Source organism: Pundamilia nyererei, unplaced genomic scaffold (assembly GCF_000239375.1).
Source record: "Pundamilia nyererei isolate P.nyererei 1_Seehausen unplaced genomic scaffold, PunNye1.0 scaffold00054, whole genome shotgun sequence".
Classification (NCBI taxonomy): domain Eukaryota; kingdom Metazoa; phylum Chordata; class Actinopteri; order Cichliformes; family Cichlidae; genus Pundamilia; species Pundamilia nyererei.
In genome coordinates, this window is record NW_005187455.1 from 1,116,419 (window position 1) to 1,137,460 (window position 21,042).

The window sequence follows — 21,042 nt, forward strand, 5'->3', positions numbered from 1 at the left end:
CTGGAAATATGCTGAGGAAAAAAGAGTGTTTGGGGGAAAGAAATGATAAAGGGATGACTATTATGCCTAGTGGGAGGGGCAGTGGGCCTACCTGGGCATTCTGTGAGATGTTACCGTACATTGAGGGTAACATGCAGACTGGCTCAACCGCTTGTGTTTTGTATACAGATTTTTGTTTTGCTTTGAATTAAGTCAGTTGTTTATTTTCTTTGTAAATAATCTTTTGTGCACCTGGGAGGAATAAACTATACACACTGAATGGTTCCTGACTACTCCTGCATTTGTTCGGGAGACGTTTAGGAGACCCCCGACAAATATGTCCCACATGTGCACCAGTCACACTTTATTTGTCATTAATAAAACTTTATTTTATTGAAGCGTAAGCAAAAGTGATTGCCACTGTGAGTGGAAACAGATTAGAAATTTAAGTATGCAAATGAACAGATGTGTTAGATTATTATTTTATATATTTGACATTAAAGATAACATTGTAAATAGTCTAAATAGTTTTAAACCAATAGTTAGTCCAGCTCAAACAGGATGACAAATTCTTACATGCTGAAGATCTGCCATGTCCTCCAGCATAGTCTCAAGCATGAAGGCGATATCAAGACACACAAGGAGCACTGGACAGGACCACTGAAGGGCATCAACCTTTGCAGTACTGGTATCTGTTCCTTTGTGTAAGGAGGAACAGGAGGAGCACTGCCAGGGCTCTACAAAATAACGTTCAGCAGAGTACTGGCTCATGTCCATGTTTCTGACCAACCTGTCAGAATCAAACATGAGAAGGTTCACATGTGACAGGTTTGAAAGATTCTAGAGACACAGTTGCAAAATTTAGGATGTTTGCAATCTAAGTGAGGAGAACGGCGCGTCAGTGGACATTTCTGGTGTTCTTTGGTGAATGCCAGTTGCATGACGCTGGGCTGCGAGCACAGGTCCCACTAAGGTATCCTGGGGTCTACCACCACCATCATGGAGTGTGTTCCTGATAGCTTGGTCAGAAACATGCACATGAATAGATTGCCAGAGATCATTGTGTAAGCATTGTTCATGTTCCTTAAAAGGAGCAAATGCTGGTCTTGCTGCTCGATTGATGTCCTATTATGGCCCTGCCCAGTTCTGCTTGTATAAAGGGCTGTCTGTTGGTATCTCCTCCACATTCTTGACACTGTGCTGGGAGATGAATTTTCTTGTGACAGCACCTACTGATGTGCCATGAGCTAGACTGCCTGTGCAACTTGAATGGACCTAGATGTACCACCTGCAAAACTATTCCCTGTGGGGTGTATTGGCTTGTTGCTGCCTTTCCAGTGCACCCGTTGTCACTTTCATATACGTCAAAGCAGGTGAACTGGATTCACAATTGTTTATGGTTCCTAACTGCAGAGACTGATATTCCTGAAGTTTAACTGACTTTTTTGTTTTTGTTTTGTTGTGATTTAGTGTCCCCTTAAGGCAGTGTTTTTGTGCAGTGTATTTTATAGGTTAGGACTAGGGTTAGGTGTTCAGCTGTGATGACTATGTCAGTGAATCTCCTCACAAAGGTAGATGTTTATGTGCATATGTGTGGAAGGAAGGAAGCAAGGGTTATGCAAATTTAAATCTATACAATTATAGATTTCCTTGTGAGTTCTCTCTAGAGAGAATGAGAGAAAATGGAGTTTTTGAGGAAGAGATGAGAAGAGAATTGAAGAGAAAATCATGTTAGGGGAGAGAGAAAGAGGAGACAAAGAAGTGTGAGAGAGAGGAAACATTACCAAGAGAGTAAAGAGGTCCGCTGAGAATCATTTGGGGTGAGAGAACATTTTCCTGTTCTCGGGGAAATGTGTTAAACCAAATTACTGTTGACAACAGAATTATAGACGTAGACATACAAGGGAGAAAGAGAAAAGAAAAAAGCAATGGAGAAGCCCAGAGGCTGAAATGAAAATAATATTGTGATTGTAAATCATTTAGAGACTTTGATTGTTCCTCCTGCTTTACATTCATTGCAGCTGAAGACAGAAATATTTTTTTAAAAGGAAACAGCAAGGAAACATCAGATGGATGTCTCCATCTGTGTCTCCAGACTCCAGTTCTAGTGACTCCAAAATATTCCTGTGTTGTTTTGGTGTAAATGCTATGCAAAGCTTTAAATGCGCAGTTCTATATGTTGTATCTCTCCACGGCTACTTGGCTGCATTGCCAAAAATATTTGGCAACTGGTAACGTGGGCTGCTGTAGTTCTGATTTGTGTTAGTGTTTGTTTTTTAGCTTTGCCTCTGCTGTGGATAAATATAAACCAAGATTTCCATCCTTTCTTCCTTCATCTTTGTTTCATTTATCACAACACACACAGCCTTTGAGTTGTGGGCTTGAAGGAGGATTGCATGCAAATGCACCTCCATAACCTCAGTATTTGTTGAATACTGAGTCCAGATAATAGTTAAATTGTTTTAAACATGTTTTAAAATACACAAATGCACATGCAAGCAAGACACAAACCTAAGTTAATAATAATAATATTTTAGTCCCTCATTGAACTCCAGAAGGAATTTGTGATTAATATGTGCACAAAGGATGGAAATCAAGCATTAATTGAAATTAAGAATTTAGCAATTCCATTTCCATTGTCAGCATCACTTATCGACTTGACTCCTTATCAGTGCTCTTACTGATTCCCATTGGGTTCCTGAGAAACATGAATAGGTATAAATGGAGGCTGTAGCCTGACTCTTCATCACTGCTTTTGTTACCTGTTGAAGTTCAAGATCGGTTCACTCAGCTTTAACATCACTCTGGTTTTGGCTAGCTTAGTGTTAGGATGCTGTCTGTGTGTTTCAAAGTTCTGTCTTGGACACAGTTTGCACTTTACCATCATGCTCTTGTCCTTTTGTGCAAAAAAAAAAAGTAAAAGCGATGTCCATAGCCGTGCTGTAGACTGCGTCACTATTTTCCTGAAATCAGCTGATTGTACCGCAAGTTCAAGTGGAATTGATTGGCAAGCAGACAAACAATTTTAAAGAAGTGATTTACTGGGCACAGTATCCACATTGTCTCTTGCATGTGCATGTTATGTGACTAAATAATTGATAGGCACTTTCATTCATTTATCATCATTATTTTCTAACTTTTTGTTATATTGTGTCGATCTGTGGAACCAACACCCCAATACAGGAAGTTTGGATCGGCCGTCTGTTTAAATAGTCCAGTCTCTGATCCGATGAGTCGTACCCAGGAGGCAGTGCAGAGCTCAAATGGAGCAGATGGGTGAAGGGACTTGCCCAGTTCGAATTGCCTCTATCCCACGGATTTCTACAGGCAGGGATTTCTACCCTGCCTGTTAAACTGTGAAACTGATTATTAGGATGACTGCTTTTATTTAAAACAATTATCATCAGCAACACAAAAAACAAAACAAAACAAAAAACTAGACAAAACGTGACTGGATCATGGGACCATTCTTTTCTATTGATATTTAACTTCAATATATGGATTAAATACAGTTTCTGTTTAAATCACTGCCTTTTTAAAGGCAAAAAGAAACAAAAAGAAACATGATGAATGTGTTAGCATGAATTTAGTCATGAAAAGTAAATTGAATTTTAAGGTTTTGATTCTATAAATATTCATCTCCACTGTGTTGCTACAGTTAAATAAATAAATACAGTACATTTACAGCATGTTTAACAATACATAAAAACAGCATTGCATCATTTAAGAAGATAATTAAGGTCAAATCAGAGAATACATACTTTATTTTGAGGAACTGGTATAGTACACACAGTGGGTGACCTATAGAATTGCACAAAGGTCCTTTAATAGAAGCATCAATGAGCTCATCCTCCGATAATATGGAGAAATAACATCTAAACTACACAGTGGTACATAAATAATAAATCTAAATGGCATTAATTATCCACAACAAAATAAATAGCTTGACAATATCGGAACACTTTTGGTGCAGAGTGAACAAAACAACTGCAACAGAAAAATAAAGGAAAAGAATAAAGAAGTCTTCTCTTTCACCTGCATTGTAAATGTAGACAGACTGATTCCAAGTGATTGGCAGGAAGACAGATAAGAAGGCAGACAGAGAAACAGGCTGATGCTGGAGAAGCAGAACAAACAGACAGATGAGACATTAAACAGAAATGGAGAGGAACAGGATCGGTCTGTAATCTAATGATGATGATGACTGAGAGAGAGAGGGACTGTGTGCCTAGACTCTAGGTCTAATTATCTGTCACACACTGAAATGGAATAAGTCCTCGGGGAGAGAGAGCTGGAAAAGAGGGGGGAAGACGAAGGGAAGGAGAAAGAATGAGGAGGCAGTACTATGTGTACAGGGCAAGACAACAGTTGCATAACATGACCCCCTGGCATACTGTTGTGGTCATAAAACCAGATATCTCATCAACAGACGGATGATGGGTAGAGAACTTAACTTTGACCAATTTTTCATTTATTTATGGGCAAGTAAATCCAAATATGTAGAGGAACAAAATTTCAGAAAACAACACTGTATGTTAACTCATGGTGTCATCTGGTGGTGGAGAATAACTACAAATGCTTCTGCCTTCCATATATGTAGTAGGTAAAGCATGCTTTGCCTACCACAAGAGACAGACAAATGCACAGCTGATGATGTATGATAATGCTCCATAATGTAATATCAGGGCTTTTCGCAGGAAGGACATGACTATACTAATTTAATGTTACTGAGAAACAAATGCCCCCACAGTCATGTGACAAAGAGAGGTTTCACAGAACTTAATGCCGACCTTTTGCGAAAAGTAATGCACAGCATCACTTTGGTAAAAACCTTGATTTTTCAGCCGCTGGACCTGGGCATTGAGTCAACCATGAACTTCTCTTTATACCAAAGTATTCTGGAGTCAAATGTGAGGCAATTTGTCAGACAGATAAAGCTTGGCTAAAATTGGATCAGGCAACAGGACAATGACTCCAAGCAAAGCAGCAAATCTACAACGAAATGGCTGAAAAAGAAGGTGTTGTAATGGTCCAGTTAAAGTTCAGACCTCAATCTGACTGAAATGGTCTGGTAGGACATTAAGAGAGCTGTGTACAAACGAATGTCAAAAACTTCAATAAACCAGTGCATCACTGTAAAAGAGAGTGGGTCAAAATTCTTCCACAGCGACGTGAGAAACTGATAAAGTCATAGGGAAAATGATTGCTGCTTAAGGTGGTTCTACAAGCCATGGGATGTTTGACATGACTGTAACATCCAGCTGCCCTGCAGCTCATTACACCTATAGGTACAGGACAATGGTTTCATCTGGAAACTATGGATTCTACCCACAATGGAAAGACATGAATGTTGGATTAATTGGTGATTCTTGGCGATTCTGTGCCATAAAGACGTAGATGTCTTTTTTAGTGTTAGCCTTGTAATGTTCTATTGACACGTTTAAGGTGTACCCTGCTTTTCACCCCACGACATTTGGGATTAGCTCCAGTTCCTTTGACCCTGAATTGATTCACTGATTCACAAAAGAGATGGATGCCATTTCTGACGGTTCAGGAGGCGGATAGTGCAAGAGATGACAGCTGAAAGTGTTTCAGCAGTGCAGCTTGTGATGACTGATTTTGAGAAATGTGTCATTGGGTTATACTGGCTGCACAACTCCAGCTTCACAACACCAAGTTGGATACATGTTTAATGTACAGATGGACAGATAGCACTAGAAGACTGTCTTTGTAGATGTGGGGAAATTGTACCATTTGCTGTATGTCTATGAGTATTTATTAATAAAACAGAAATGGAAAACTATTACACATTTCATAATTCTTGGAAATTTGCTTTTTACATTTTCTTTAGTGTTGACTATCAAGTTTTATTGTTTGTTTGTTTTTTTCATTTTTTCATTTTTTTTTGTTGGCTTTTTGCAAACAGTTTAATATTTAACTTTAAGGGTGCACTCCCTCAAACCTCAGTTATTTTTTAAAGTAGTTAAACACACTGAATCACACAAATACACACTCCACCCTGATCTCCATCTCTCTCTGTTTCCCTACAGTGAGCTCCAACCAGAGCCATGGGGAGTACCCAGACTGCCGGAGTGAGAGGGAGTCAGGAGGGGAGGCATCTCTCCTGGTGTCTCCGCTGGTGGTGGCGGGGATCGTTATAGGTCTAGTCCTCTTCCTCTCATGCATCACCATCATCGTCGGCAGCTTGCGCAAAGACAGTCGACTCCGAAACCCTCACCTTCGAGCAAGCTATGGTCAGTCTGTGACACACCTTGACATATTCTAGAACTTCTTTTTTTGGTAGCTTTTCAGACTCCCATTGGAATGTAAATACAGCATCGTAAGACATTAAGTTAATATGCAACTTGATACAATGTCCACGACTTCAGGTATGACTATACATTTAAATCTTTTTGAGTGTCATGCTACGAGCTTAAATTGACGTAAATTGGTTGGTTAGGTTTGGGGTTAATTACGGTGAGGATCAGGACATGATACCAGACTGAAAATTGCAAAAGTTGGCTCTAAATACAGTAGGTGCTGATCTGTAAAGCGCAGCTGGAGTATGAGATGAGATGCCATGTAGAAGAGCACCACATAATAGCTTCAAATAAACCTTAGTTCATCACGCTGAAGTAACTGAATGTCCCCAGATGACAAAAGTCTGATTCTAGCACAGCATGAAGTTGATTTTTGTGTCTCCACAGGACAAGACAGTTTTTCTTATGGAGGTTCAGCAGGTGAACTGAGGTCTAGCTGCTTGGAAGACTTTCCTCCTGGTTTAGACTTTGACTCATACAGAGAGTCTCAGATAAACAGCGTGTATCCTGACTCCCCACCACGGTAAGTGCTTTTTGAATTTAAAAAGCCGTGTAACAGATGTCAGTATTCAAATAAAAAACCCTCTTTTCAGAGTAAAGGTTTAATCTACTATACATCTATTGCTTTATTACAACAAAAAAGTAAATGAAAATGTATCATAGTGATGTCTGTATACTAAATATGAAACTAAAATACTGCTAGACACCTGTTAAAATTGGAAACAGAAGGACGCTTTGGTTTTTTTACACATACCATTTGATAATTACTTAGATTAAACGGAGCAGGAAGGTCTCTGGTTTTGGAAAATTCATTTTTTCTGGCAAATGTTGAAAATAAAATATTAAGAAAAAACAAGTCAAATGGAATTTTTTGCCTTTCCTCAGCTACACACTACAGTCTATTGGCAAAATAAGAAAGAAGAGCCTTTCCTTTGACATATATGTGAAATGTCAAGTATGAAATATAAGTGACCATTCATACACTATCATTCACTGTTCTTTGGCCACTTGGTTTGACCTTTTTCTGTGGTAATTCGTTTATTAGAGAGCAGTGCTAACTTTGGTGCCCTTTGCAAGGTTGGCTGTGAATATGTGCATGTGTGTGAGAAAGAGGGAGAGAGAGAGAGAGAGAGAGAGAATGGACTTGCTAAAAGCTGGTGTCATGGTGTTTTTGATCTAAATGTCGGCTGGTCTAATTGGCAACTTTAATAATTCACATAAATCCCTCCCCTGCAGTGCATATGTGTGTGCTTCATTCTCATCACAGTTCTTTAGAACCGTTCAAACACTTTACTCTGTTCAAGGGTGGATGATCTGTAGTCTATAACTCAGAGGGAATAATTGTCATACGACTGAACATATCATTTTATTTTATAGTTTATCAGAGGATATTGCTTACAGTTCTCCCTTTCTGCTGGCACCAAGTGTACACTCTATTTCATGATTATCCGGGACTGTCATCCATCTGTAGTACGTGATTGAGATGACATTACATCTTATCACTTCCACAATTATTGTCAGACAACAGGGATAACGAGGATATCAGAGAGATAATTTACTGAAATGACTCACTGAAATTTAATAATAATAGTAATAATTAGACACAGTGGCACCACATTGCGGAAAGAAATCCAGCTTTTTGCTCTTTTCTTATGTAGTTACAAAGTAATTGTCATGTGCAATGTATTGAGCATCACAGAACTACTGCATGTGACATAATCAAGGATTCCCATCTTCATCTCCTCAGTTCACATAGAAGGTAAATAAGAAATGTAGTGCTTCCTGGATTATGATTGTTTTTGGGCTCTTTGGAACTGATCTACATATATGAACTTAAAAATCAAAACACTACAAACCACATTGTTTTAAGTGAGTTAACCTTTTGTCTCCCTGACAAACACTGTTTGCAAAAATGCATTTTTTTTGTTACATATGACAATAGAAATAAAAAAGAAATCAAGACATGACCTTGTTATTTTTAAGTTATTGGGGTTTTTTTTTTTTCCTTTTAGTTTATTCTCTGTGCAGTGTTTAAAATGCCCCATATGGACTTCAATTGTAAAGTTTGCTATTGTTTTTGGTCAAACCTCATATGTGAAGGGATGCACCTGGTAGCAGCAGGGTTTGGTGGTGTTAAATGATGCTTGAGCCTAATGTGGGCGACAAATTGTGCCCATACGCAGTTAGAGAATTTCAGTTTGAACAGCGGAAATGTGAGAGTAACTGTGAACAACTCCTCAGCTTTCTATCAAGAATAAGGAAAGAAAGCAAAGAGGAGAGCAGGGAAAAGGAAGGGGAGCTAGAGCGCTACGTCAGTACTCTGGCAGGAAACCAGAATGTTCTGGACCGCCTGCGTGTGAGACGTACTTTTTGGCTTGGACTACAGGACAGCAGCCAACCAACGCATATGCATAAACTCACATACACTCACATCCATACATTCGAATCATACTTTTTTTTGTAACCATAGTGCTGGCAAATTATTGTTTGGTACCCTGTGAAGAAGCAGGTAGTTGCAGTCATATGATCAGAGCGTGTGTGGGCGTGCATATTTTTGCGTGTGTAGGCCACAGATGGTTGAGGAAAACTCAGAGAACTCAGATCAACAGCTCACCTGCTGCGACTGTGAACGCTACACTTCCGACACACACGTACACACACAAAGTCTGGTAGAGAAAAAAAGTCACGCTTGCGGATCAGCGCCTCACCTGTGGAGACTGAAAGCTTCTGCTTCCTCTCAGGGAGAAGCTCAGCAAGCACACACACACACGCATGGACACAGATTCCTTTCTTTCTGATTTGATTTGCATAATAGCATTGGTGAGCACATAGTGTAGGAAGGCACGTGTGACATTCTCATCGTGTATTGAGAAGATTTAAATAAGCATTAACGTCACAGCTTTGTTTCCTTTTGATTTGTTTTGTGTTTGCCACTTACATGTGTCCAGACACTGATCTATTAATATAATTTTTTCAATTCTGTTATGGTGAGCATGTGAAAAGGAATATTTATGTCATGTTGCTCAAATTTAGGCTGAGGTTTGCCCATTATTATGTCTGGTCTCGAGTGTCACAGCATATGCTGCTGGTCTGATTGCCGATTCTGATCCAGAGGTCTGCCTACAACAGTGGAAACATCTTAGTTTCTGGTCAGCAGTTTATGGATACTACGACCTATGGATGGAAAACTACAGTTTATCCATTTGTATTTTAAGCTTGGAATTATAGAGAATTTAGAATCACATTTGCTTCTTTGTTGATATATAATATGTAATTAACTGTAAATTACATGTAGCAAAGGCAGGCAGTCAGACATGTTACCTGTGTTTTACCAGTTGTACAGCAGTAAACCACGATGGAGCAACAGTAGCCTGCATCTGTGACTTTTCACGTAACATTCAATAATGACATGTTTAGGAGCAGCTGAGGCATTTGCAATAATTTGCCCGTTGCTGTGTCAGGCTGCGTGACACTAACTGCAAGTGTTTGACAAATACAGGAAGCGTTTTTTCATGTTATTAAGCTGTAAAGCAATTTTTGCACAGTGTCACTTGTCATCTCATAGGAGGAAACTAATCTTCCCACTGTGCACAAACTGGTAATGTAAAGAGATGAAAAGCAGGAAAATGAAAGTAGACACCTGATTATTGTTTTCTGGCACTAAGAGTAATTTGATATGATGAAAACTGATTTGTTGAATGTCATATAGAGGTTTCATATTGTTTCTGCTTTATGCTGTAAAAATCAAATCAGTTTTGGGTATGATTCACACACAGTAGCAGCACCATCTACAGTTTAACTCCACAGGCAAGAACCTCTCACAGTGGTAAAGAGCAGAAACATGCTGGCTTTACACACACAAATACACACACTTGCACTGACACACAGAGACCATATGCTGTAAGCAAGAGCTGTGTGGTGTTCAGCTCTGTAGAGCGTCATAACCATTGCATGAATACATGCCAGAGGTCCTCCCTTTCTGCTGACATGCGTGTGCATTTGACTTCTTTTTCTACTGTGACAAATGTTAAGACAAAATCTTTTAGGTCAAGGTTAGAAGTCTGGGAAATATCTGGGTTTAAATAAACCATGACTGTTAATAGGAAAAATGAAAAAGCAACATTCTTCACACTTGTATCAGTGGCAAACTACTTCATCCATTGCTTTTGACAGGCTTCACTTATTGGTTGCATGTGAAAGTTTGGGGGGGTTGCTTTGTTGTAAAGCAAACCTCCATACAGCTGCATAAAATAGCAAAATAACTAGTAGATAAACCTAGCCTTAATTGACAGAAGCAGCCAGCCTATGCAGGAAAAACGTTGAAACATGGATTTCCCAAACTGTAGCATGAGGATTGTGTCAATGTGTTTGTTTGCCACCAAGCAACAGCATCCTTAAGTTATTAATAAATTAATACCTTGATATTGAATTTCATTTACATGATATGTCTGGACTTTAAATAGAAACAAGCAGCAGATAAAAACAAATAAAACAACAAACAGAAAAGCAGTTGTGCAGCTCCCAGCAAGTCTCCCAGAGGGGGCGAATTATTATTTATTCTGCCACACCCTGCTAACACACATGCTAGTGAACACACAAAGGTGTAAAACACCTCATTCATTATCTAGTGTGAGGTGTTTGCAGAAACACAGTGGGAACAGAGCAGCATATAGCTCCTCAGAGACAAGAGGCACAGGGATTTAGAGTGTGTTACAACACCTCATCGTGCCTAGCGCTCACTTTCCCTCTGTCTTCAATTTTCACCTCAACGTGCTGTCATGCCACTGATGTTTACAGTCAGATTTCTTAGCATGAGGCAAGTGAAAATAATCCACATGAAAATATTTATTGAAACCCTGAGTTATATGGGGGTGTGAGAAAGAGAAGAGAAAGACGATAAATGATAAATGATAAACAATATTTAATAATAAATAATTATAGCTAAAGCCATCGCAGAAAACTTTATTTTTCTATATTATGTTTTTTGTATTATATTTCTCCTCATGTTAACATTTATCAAGTGGGGAAAAGTGATTGTGTTCATCTTCCAGCTTCATGTGTTTATATTATGCTAACCATAGCCATGTAGCTAGCCACCATGTAGCACATCATTATATACCAGCAAGCCCAACTTCAGTAACCCTACAAACATCACTGTTTAGTTTTCCATCTTCATTTATGTCGGAAGAGATAGCAGAGCTGTACGTTTAAATTTTTCAGAAATCTCTCAGTCAGAACATAGTATATCAACCTTAGATGGAAACTAGCGAGCTAACTCACTGCTAACTTCAAACTCTGTTAAACTTAATAAATCCTGTTTTCATGGATGCCTGGATGTCAAACTTAATTGTTACACTTGGTAAAGCAGCAACACTGATCATGTCATTAAAGATGAAAGAATTTAGAATAGAATAGAATAGAATAGAACAGAATAGAATAGAATAGAATAGAATAATCCTTTAATTGTCCCACAAGGGGAAATTTGGTTGTAACAGCAGCCAAAAAGACAAATATACAAACAAACAGTACACAGGACACGGAACAGAAACATACACAATTTCTATTACATATTTACATTATTTAAACAGTTTTCTAACTCTTAGTGATGCCGCAGTGTTTGTTTGACTTTGAGACCTGAAGAGTTTTGACCCGGAAACGGCTAATGACGTCAGCTAATGTTCAACTGGAGTGAACATTAGCTGTTATCTTCACATCGTGGCGGAAGTAGCTCTCACTCACTTTTTCTATACACAGAAAGACACAAATTTAACGTGAAAGAAACTATCGCTTAAGTGCTTACTTATAGGAGGTCATGTGATTGTTGGGGTTTTCTCCGTTTTCTTTGTATTATTGTAGAATATGAAGCGCCTTGAGGCAACTGCTGTTGTGATTTGGTATTGTATAAATAAAATTGAATTGAACTAAAATGAAATTGAAAAAGAAAGAAAGAAACTCATACACACACGTGTGGCACTGCTGTGTATTGATGTTGTTAACCACTGTGCTGATTAAGTTACGCTGATTTACCTCTTCCTACGGCCCATTCTCATCTACCATTACTTCCACAGGGCTATTTTATAAAATAAAAATTCTAGGGTTTGCAGTGGCAGAGCAATGATCAGAACAACAGCAGCTGAACCAGTCACGTCATTGTGCCCATGCTTTGCATCTTTCCAGCATCAACATGACGCAGTTGCTATCAAACAAGAAACGTTTTACATTGGCTTGTATTTTGTTTGTCTTTTATTCAGTTATAATCCATCTAACCTGCAGAAATCTTTCATAATTTTAAGGTTGAATTTCCAGTTTTCCTTACATGGATTAAGCCCACTTATAAACCTTAAATGAATATTTTGACAAAAGCCATGGAACTTTAATCTCACTTTTCATTAAGACTTAATAACTGCAGCTATGCATGTATAGAGTCACTAGTCAAGCAAAACAATATTATGGCTTCATTAACAGCTCAGTCCTGAGTGCCAACAGTGTGCATCTTTGGTTTTCCCTACCAGAACACTGAACAACTGTATTTAAAATTTGCATTAAAGATACATAAACCTTTTCTAGACTACAGCTGAATTCTGCAGGTTTATATTTTTTTGTGTCTTGCCTCTTTATCTTCCAAATGTATGTTTTAGATGGTTTTATATAGAGCACATTGTAGATATTGCTTGATTGTGCATAGTTAAAACTGTCTTTATATTTAAAACTGAATGTCTCAGTGCAACAGCTCATGTCTGATGGTGGGAGGGGTCCATCTTGTCTCCTATGGTATTCTCCTGTGAATTTCTATTATGGATGGATGTATTTGAACATAGAAAATAAGGCAATGGCATCAAGCTATCATGAAATAGCAGATTAAAAGCCGGCTTATTAAAAAGATAAGCATTGGGAGAGTTCAGCAAGCGCACTACCTGACATGAACCATTTGTCAGCACAACTGTAAATTTGCTAAAGACATGTTTCTTTACAAAATGCCCATTAAGAGTTTGAGCAGATTACTCCCTTTAAGTATGAGTTATTTTGCAGTTGCTATCATTTTTCCTGTGTTGGGAAGGATACATTTTATGTGCCTGCACTTGGAGTAAGCTAAAAAAATAATAAAGAGAAAAGAAAACCACCTCCAGACACCCACATGCACAAATGGCAAAGAAGAACATAACTTAGTAACTGATGTTATGATATAAAATCAATGTTCTGTAATTTACCTAACTTTTTCATTTTTGTCCTTTTGCCTGTAGCTATGATGAGTGTGTTGGTCCAGGTTCGACTCAGATCTACATCCCTACAGATGACCCACCTCCTTACTCATTGGTGGACCCCTGTCAGGGGGGAGCAGAGCAGGATGAACGGCCTTGCTACTCCCTTACAGATCCTTCCCCACACTGCGGAGAGACCTCAGCCAGTGCTGCCTGGTTTTCTCCCTCCCACTACCCACTGGGACTGCAAGAGCAGGAGCATCAACATCTTGCATCCATCTCCTTCCCACTGGAGGCAGCACCACCTTATGAGTCAATGCTGCCAGAGCAGGGACAGCCCCTCCCTCTCATGCCATGTGACCTTTATAAACACCAATCAGAGAGGGGGGATGATGGCAACTCCCAGCAACTCCCTGCGAACCAGATCTCATAGGACAGTTAATTTGTTTCTCTCACCTGTGGGCTTGGTGAATTAAACAAACACTTGGGATGTGTGGAAAATAGCTTTCATTAGCAGCTGTGACACCAAACGATGGTCCAAAAGATGTGCATTTCTTCCACACGGTTGCAAAGACCTGAAGAAGCTGAAGCTTGACTGCAGTGCAGTCAAAATTCCAGCTTTCAACCATTTTACTGTTGTTTGACTATGGACAAAATAAAACTCAAGAACTGCATTATACTGCAAAGTTCCTGGAATGGCAACTTCTCTCAATGGCTCTCCTCTATGTTGTTTAGTTTAGTTTTGCCATGTGTTGACTGTTATCGTCTCCTTGAAGTAGGACTGATACAAGAGTTGTGTGTCTTGTGTGGAGTTTAGTCTGAATCGCTTCTAAACAAATGCATTTACATTTATCCATCATGTCATAGACAACAGGAAATTGAGTTTGTCTTTACAAGAAAGAGTATGAACAGTATAGATGTGGGTTTTAGTAGTCTAGTTTAAGGTATACACAAGCACACTCAGTACCATCCCTGAGTTTATTTTGCTGTGATGTCACATATCTTCGTATTTAGAAATGTTTTGGGAAAAAACTGTACTTAGCTCTGATGTTATATAGAACATGTCAACTACCAGCACACCACTGCTGATTTACAATCTCTATAGTGTGTGCAGACAGTAGCGTGGTTTATGGCAACCTCCAGTGTTAGTTTGTTGGTTGTGGTAGTTTGATTAGAAGGAGTTTGTGATGAAATGGCTGTGTATAACAGGGGAACTACCTGGACAAGGAATTATCAACATGCCATTTTTCCAGGTATATTTGTATTATCTTTTAGCACCATGATGATGCTATAGAAAACATTGCTAGCATGTCATTTGAATCTGTCATCACCAGAGAGGAGTTCAACTTGTCCAGCTGTATAAGTTGTCATAATTCTTCCAATCAAGGGCTCTGGTTTTAATGTCAATGCTGTAACTGGATCCCAGCAGCAAAATGTAGCTTGGAGCTCTCCTCTTGTCGAGGTTGGGTTGATGCAACGGAGAAGAAACACAGTAAACTGTAGACTTTATTACATTATTCACTCATAAGGGATGCTTCTGCGTTGTTGTTCTTGTTCTGCTCTCATAAAATAATTCACTTGGCTTAAACCGTTACAAATGTTCTCTGTATTGCACACAGGTGAGCAACACATGGCTTGCGATAGCCACTAAACTAATTACTAATGAACAAAATAAACTGATGTGGAAACTTTTTGGCTCATTCCATCTTAACTCATTAAATTTCTAGTAACTTCTCTTTTCAGCCACCTTTGTTTTCCACGAAATGTTCAAAGTTTGGATATATTCTGTATGATAATTGTTGTGAAATTTTACCTTAAGATATTAAATACCTTTCTAGATTTTAAAAACAACAACATTAATTTACACATTAGTGTAATATTCAGGCACGTATCCTAAACACAATGAAAAATTTAAAACAGCATGGAAGTTTAGTGAAAATAGCATTTTTAGGTCAAAAAGCATTCTGTGTGTTTCATTTTACATTAAATTTTGAACATTTAAATTACTTTGTCAATAGTGGTCTTTGACAACGTGAGATGGTTTTTGGGGGCAAAATGTCATAGCATGAAAGCAAAATGTCATAGCAATCATGAAATATATGCAAACCATGAATATTTTTAGGAAAATCAAAGATGGCTGAGCTGAAGGACAACGATGATTTGAGACAGAGTGACCCAGTAAGATTTTTTGTAATATGCAAAGCCTTTCACATTTGATTCTAAAATATGTTTCCACTACAGTATCTCAACATTTAAACATGTAACTGTCAGCTGCAAAGTTTCTGCTGGTACTTGTAAATCAAAGGGTCCCCTTGAAAGGTTATTACATCATTCTGCCGGACAGGCACCAGACTTCTTTTACAGGCATTATTTAAAAATGTTTAAGGTGATAAACATGTATGGCCTGTTCCAAGTGTTAGAATTGCAAAATGGTTCAAGACAAGACAAAATAAAATTATCATTGTGTCCTTGATACAGTATTTCCTTGTTATTTTGCTGTAGATGCATCAGGGGAAATTAGTTTATACAACAGCAGATATGTGGTCAAATGCATCCCATTAGCAGGTGGTTTGGGTGATCTGGTAATGCTGTGTATTGGTGGTCATTTACACTAATATGCATCAGAGCTGACTGTTGCTGAGCAAACTGCTTAAAGTGTAAACAAAGTAAATCCAGATACAAATGTTTTCGATGTTTCACCATTTACGCATCATTTCCTAATCAGAAACAAAGCAATAGATATGAGCTAAAATGCATCAGCTGTGCATAAATTGAGTTGAGCAAAGGGGAAGTAAAGCCAATCGGAAGCATCTGTAGTGAACAATTTTGCCAATTAATAATTAGTCAGCATTAAAACGGTAAATAAGTTAATAACGGAGAGATAATGTTGTTATTTTAATATATATCTGCAGCCATTCTGTCAAATGGACCATGCAATCATTACACACTCCATTCTGTTAATGAGATGTGGGGAAACATCAGGGCAATTAGTTTCCAAAGAAATCTAAATTGTTCATTATTTATTTTGTGTTTGAGTTTGAAACATAATAAGTTGGGAAATTCTTTAAAGTACAACAAACATGGTACAGTTACCATGACATAGACATGTTCAGAGGGGGATTTTTACAATGTGGGTGTTATCTCTGAACAGCCCGGTTGGATAAAAGCAGAACAAATCACAAACTTTTCTAACTTAACCAAAACGGAACAAAAACCCAGACAGCCACTGTTGGTGCACAAAATATGAATATACCTGCATTATGGTCACCAGGCAACCTGATCTATCACCTCAGGTGTCTGTGTACATATGTTATATAATTTACTATATGTGTCACAAATACACAAAATGTTTGAATGAAGTGTTTAGAGTTAAAATTGGGGCTATCCTGGAGACACTAAGACCTGTAGACAACATCATCATTCACCAGTTATTGAAGCAGGAAGCCACTAAAGGCTGAGCTTTAATAACATTTTTTTTCAATGTTAGTTTAATTTGAGAAATTGACAATTTTTTTTAAATTATCTTTACGTGTGACATAGTGTTTTAGTTAAAGATGTGCCTATTAGCCCCCAGACTGTTAGCTTGAACATTGTAGCCATAATTATCTCAAGGCAACCAATCTGCTGCTTTGAGCTAAATCTCTGGTGATGTACTGATTTTGTGATGTAGGTAAAAGCATGCTATTGTAACTGAATCCCTGTTAAATGCCTTGTGATGACAGATTTTACTAAAGGATACCATTTTCTTGACTGTTTCAAGCTGTTCTTAAGGGTTCTAGTTAATCACTGGTTGTCTTTTGGCTCAAATTAGCACCTGGAAACGAGCCACTCACATTCATTACATTAGAATCTCAGTACTGCTTTTAAGATTTTAAGCATTCAGTCAAGAGTAATTTTCTCTGATGGATTACCATATGTTGTAATAAAACGTTTTTGTCTGCTATTTCAAAGTTTCTCCACTATTCATGTTTACTTATTTTCCTCTCTTTCATTTTTCTGACTTCTATATACTATAGAAAAAGTATAGAGTAAAATCATTTGTAAAAATAATATGAAATAAAAATGATGGGTTTTATGAGAAGATGTATAAGCCACATAACAAACGTGATAGAATCACCCAGGCTAGCAAAGATTCAGACAGGCACATTTAAACCAATTATGTATTTTGACCATATTCTCATGAGAACCGAGGAAAAAAGTATCTTCCTGTTGAACTTTTTTGTGATTTCCTGTCTCTTCGGAACTGAAAGAGACCACCCAAACACATGAGATATCATCAGAAAGACCAGGAAATTCCACAATTAGGCACATCAGGACTTAGTAGGGTAGCTCCAATAAGTCAAAAGTTATAAAGACCAAAATGACAAATGACCATGAATGAATATGCTGGGTCTCGGAAGAATATTTAAAAATCAGACATTATGATAAACCAGTTTTACATTTATCCACTAGGGGGCGCTGCAGAACAAAATAGTCTACACAGAATGGTGAGAACATTTATCTAACTACAGCAGGGTTTCCTGACCTTTTGGAGCCACGGCACTTATTTTACATTAGAAAACAGCACACCACCAAACAAAAATGTCACAAAAAGCATATTATATTTTTTTCCCGTGCATTAGGTATAGCGGAATTGGCTTGGTTTGTCCCCAGTATACCTTTTTTGCTTTCTTCTGATCACTACTCATGCTAGGGCCTTCATCTGGGTCAGAATTTTCTCCAGGACCCAGGTCAGATTGACTACTTAAAAAAAAAAAAAAGAAAAATTTATCTATTGCTATTACGCGTCTCACAGCATGACTATTACGCAATTGCTTCTTTGTCTTTGTTTCACTGGCAGTTGGCAAACCATTTAATTAGAGCAGGAAGAGAAGGTAATTATTCTGCCCGTTACTCATGCCGATCGCTTAGAGTACTAATCAGGTGGAACGATTGGGAAACACTGAACTACACAACGTTCTGTATCAGAGGAGGAATGTGTCACACCTTTATAAGATTAAACAAAAGATAAAATGGAAAGATCATGAAATTTGTCTGATTTAATGCAGTTAATAGGAACTGTGTGAATTCTTTCTTAGTTAAAGTGTCTCAGTCTTTAACTTAATTGTTCAGCTAGGATTGCATTACTTTGCAGGTGCATTCTCTGTAAGTAAATACAATTTTGATGGTTTACATGTGTAACCAATTATAATCTAAATAAATTGTTTTTTGAGCAAACACTAGCAAGGCCCACATTAGAGGCAATGTTGAAATATTGCATCAGTGTGACATTTGCAAATTCAAACTTGTGATCAGATTTATCCATTTTTTTCTAAACAGATTTTTAAAAGTTGGCTAATTATGGGTTATTTTAACCTGACATTTTCCTCGGTGTGGCTGTTGTGATTCTGTGGATTTTGTGTTATTATTTTCCGTGTTTTTGGTAGATGTTTAAGTTCCCTGAGCATTTCCCTATCTGCTCCTCTCTCTGTCACATCTTTTTGTGTTAAGTGTTAGTCTTCATGTTCTTTCATACATGTTAAGTGTTAGTACCCATTGTATTTTTTCCTATTTTACAGTGAAGATTTGTTTCTCTCATGCCCTGTGTAGTGTTGCTCTCATCTGCCTGATTGTCCTTGCCAGTCCTTACTCTGCTGTTGGACATTCCCTAATCAGCCTTTATACTTTTTCACAGCATCTACTCCATTTCCCGTGTTTATTCCCTGTGCTCAGCATACTGTTAGCCTCACTCATTGTGGTTATTGGATTATTGTTTCTTTACTTTCTGGACTTTTCTCTGCTATTTTAGACTTTCTCTTATAAACCATATTAAAGGCTCACTTTTTGCTGAAGTCGACCTCTTGTGTTCTGCATTTGAATCCTCAGCCTTACACTCCACACACCTTGACATCTTCTAACTTCATAGTATTCTCTTCTACATTTTGTTTTTGTCTGGTATGTTATTCTGCAAAAAAAATAGCAGTTACAAAAGTGATAATAATAGTATTGACAATAAGATATTTGGAGAGGTTAGCTGAAGAGTCACAGGGAGATTTTCTGAGTTTGCATTGACTTTTTTACAGAACTGCGGAGGAGGGGAGTCTCATTTTACTCTAAGAAAAACAAGCTCTTTGACAAAACAAAATCTTTGATAAATATGAAGTTACTCTGTTTCTAAATTGCAGTCATCTGGGGAAATGAAAAACAACATGCAAATGGAACACTTTTTCTATTTCTTTTTTTTTTTAGAGCTACATAGTTACACTGCTGAAAAATATGCAGTCATGATATATCTGTTCATCTACTGTTTACAAGTTGCAACATAGAATACTAGGAATTACAGAAGGAGTCGTTTATACGGAGCCTTTTTGGTGGATCTCATTGTAACAAAAACACAGGTTTTCGTGATTACTTTAAAAAGGGTTTGACTTTTTGTAACATTAAAACAGAGTGACTGTAGATGAATAGTTTCAACTCCTATTTGCCTTGCTTATACGTGCAAATTTAAATTGAAGCTTAGTTTCAAGTCTTTTATTTCACAATCATTGTTTTTATTTAGCGTCAGTATGTTTGCTTTGAGTGCTCTTTATTGCTAACCCAGTCAAATACCTCATATCAGTGTGAGCAGTTTAGTTCAGTTCGCCAAGCTCTGTGCTTTTGAATACAGGGAACATGTGATTTATTTTTAGAACACTTTATTTCCCAAAACTGACCTGGGTAGATTTTTAAGATGCTTCTGACATGTGCACACCTAGGTTAAGTCCTGCTGGACTGGTTTATAAGTCAGTCTGAGACACTGTAAACAGCAGCTATAACTTTAAAGACCCATTGAGAGGCTACTGCTCGTGAATAAAAAGGTAAGATGAGCTATTATTAAAAAATCTGTTTTTCTCCCCTTAATGTGGAATTGAAGCCAAAGGACTACACTAAACCTCATTTCTCCTGTAGAAAATGAAAGCTCATATTGTGCTCCTGATCCTTGTTCTTGTGGTCGGACTTACAGTGATGCCTGCTTATCCCAATGAGGACTCTAAAGGTAAGACCTGTGTGTATGACTTAGAGAATACTCAAACAGCCCTTACTAAACACTAAGTTTGTTTATGATGGTTTCAATCTTACAGTCATTCCAGATTACATAGCCCTACACGAGCTAGAGAGAGATGGAACTTTGAAGCCATTTATACCAAAAAACGCAGGAGGTATGTTTTGTTTTTTTTGTTTTTTCTTGCGCAGGAGGTATGTTGACTAAGAATAGTTTTGTGTTTGCTCACATTTGTGTGTGTGTGTGTGTGTGTGTGTGTGTGTACCATGTTTAGATATCTTTGTAAGGACCAAAAATTGGAATGCTGCTATACTTGTGGGGACCAACAGCCCTTATGGGGACCAAATGCCCAGCCCCACGAGTTTGGAGACATGTTTAAGGCTCAAAATGTGGTTTAGTGTCAGGGTTACAGTTAGGCTATGGTTAGGTTTAGGCTAAGGGTTAGAGTTAGCCATTCACTTTGTGATGGTTATGGTAAGTGGCTAGGGAAAACATAAAGTCAAGTAGATGTCCTCACTAAGAT

The 21,042-nt window shown here is 38.0% G+C and overlaps 1 protein-coding gene and 1 long non-coding RNA gene across 3 annotated transcripts in view; both read left to right on the forward strand.

Annotated features, from left to right (window-relative positions):
* The window catches only part of bean1 (brain expressed, associated with NEDD4, 1), a 43,121-nt gene extending 27,680 nt beyond the window's left edge, over positions 1-15,441 (forward strand). For both annotated transcript variants that reach the window (XM_005733677.1, XM_005733678.1), the window contains exons 3-5: positions 6,030-6,233; positions 6,687-6,822; positions 13,541-15,441. In XM_005733677.1, the coding sequence (XP_005733734.1) occupies positions 6,030-6,233; positions 6,687-6,822; positions 13,541-13,931 (731 nt within the window). In that variant the 3' untranslated portion in view covers positions 13,932-15,441. The remainder of the gene's footprint in view (positions 1-6,029; positions 6,234-6,686; positions 6,823-13,540) is intronic.
* A 4,798-nt stretch (positions 15,442-20,239) lies between these two features.
* LOC102196545 (uncharacterized) overlaps positions 20,240-21,042 on the forward strand; it is a 3,094-nt gene continuing 2,291 nt past the window's right edge. Inside the window, exons 1-3 of the long non-coding RNA XR_311745.2 lie at positions 20,240-20,334; positions 20,426-20,513; positions 20,599-20,676. This is a non-coding gene — a long non-coding RNA (uncharacterized LOC102196545). The remainder of the gene's footprint in view (positions 20,335-20,425; positions 20,514-20,598; positions 20,677-21,042) is intronic.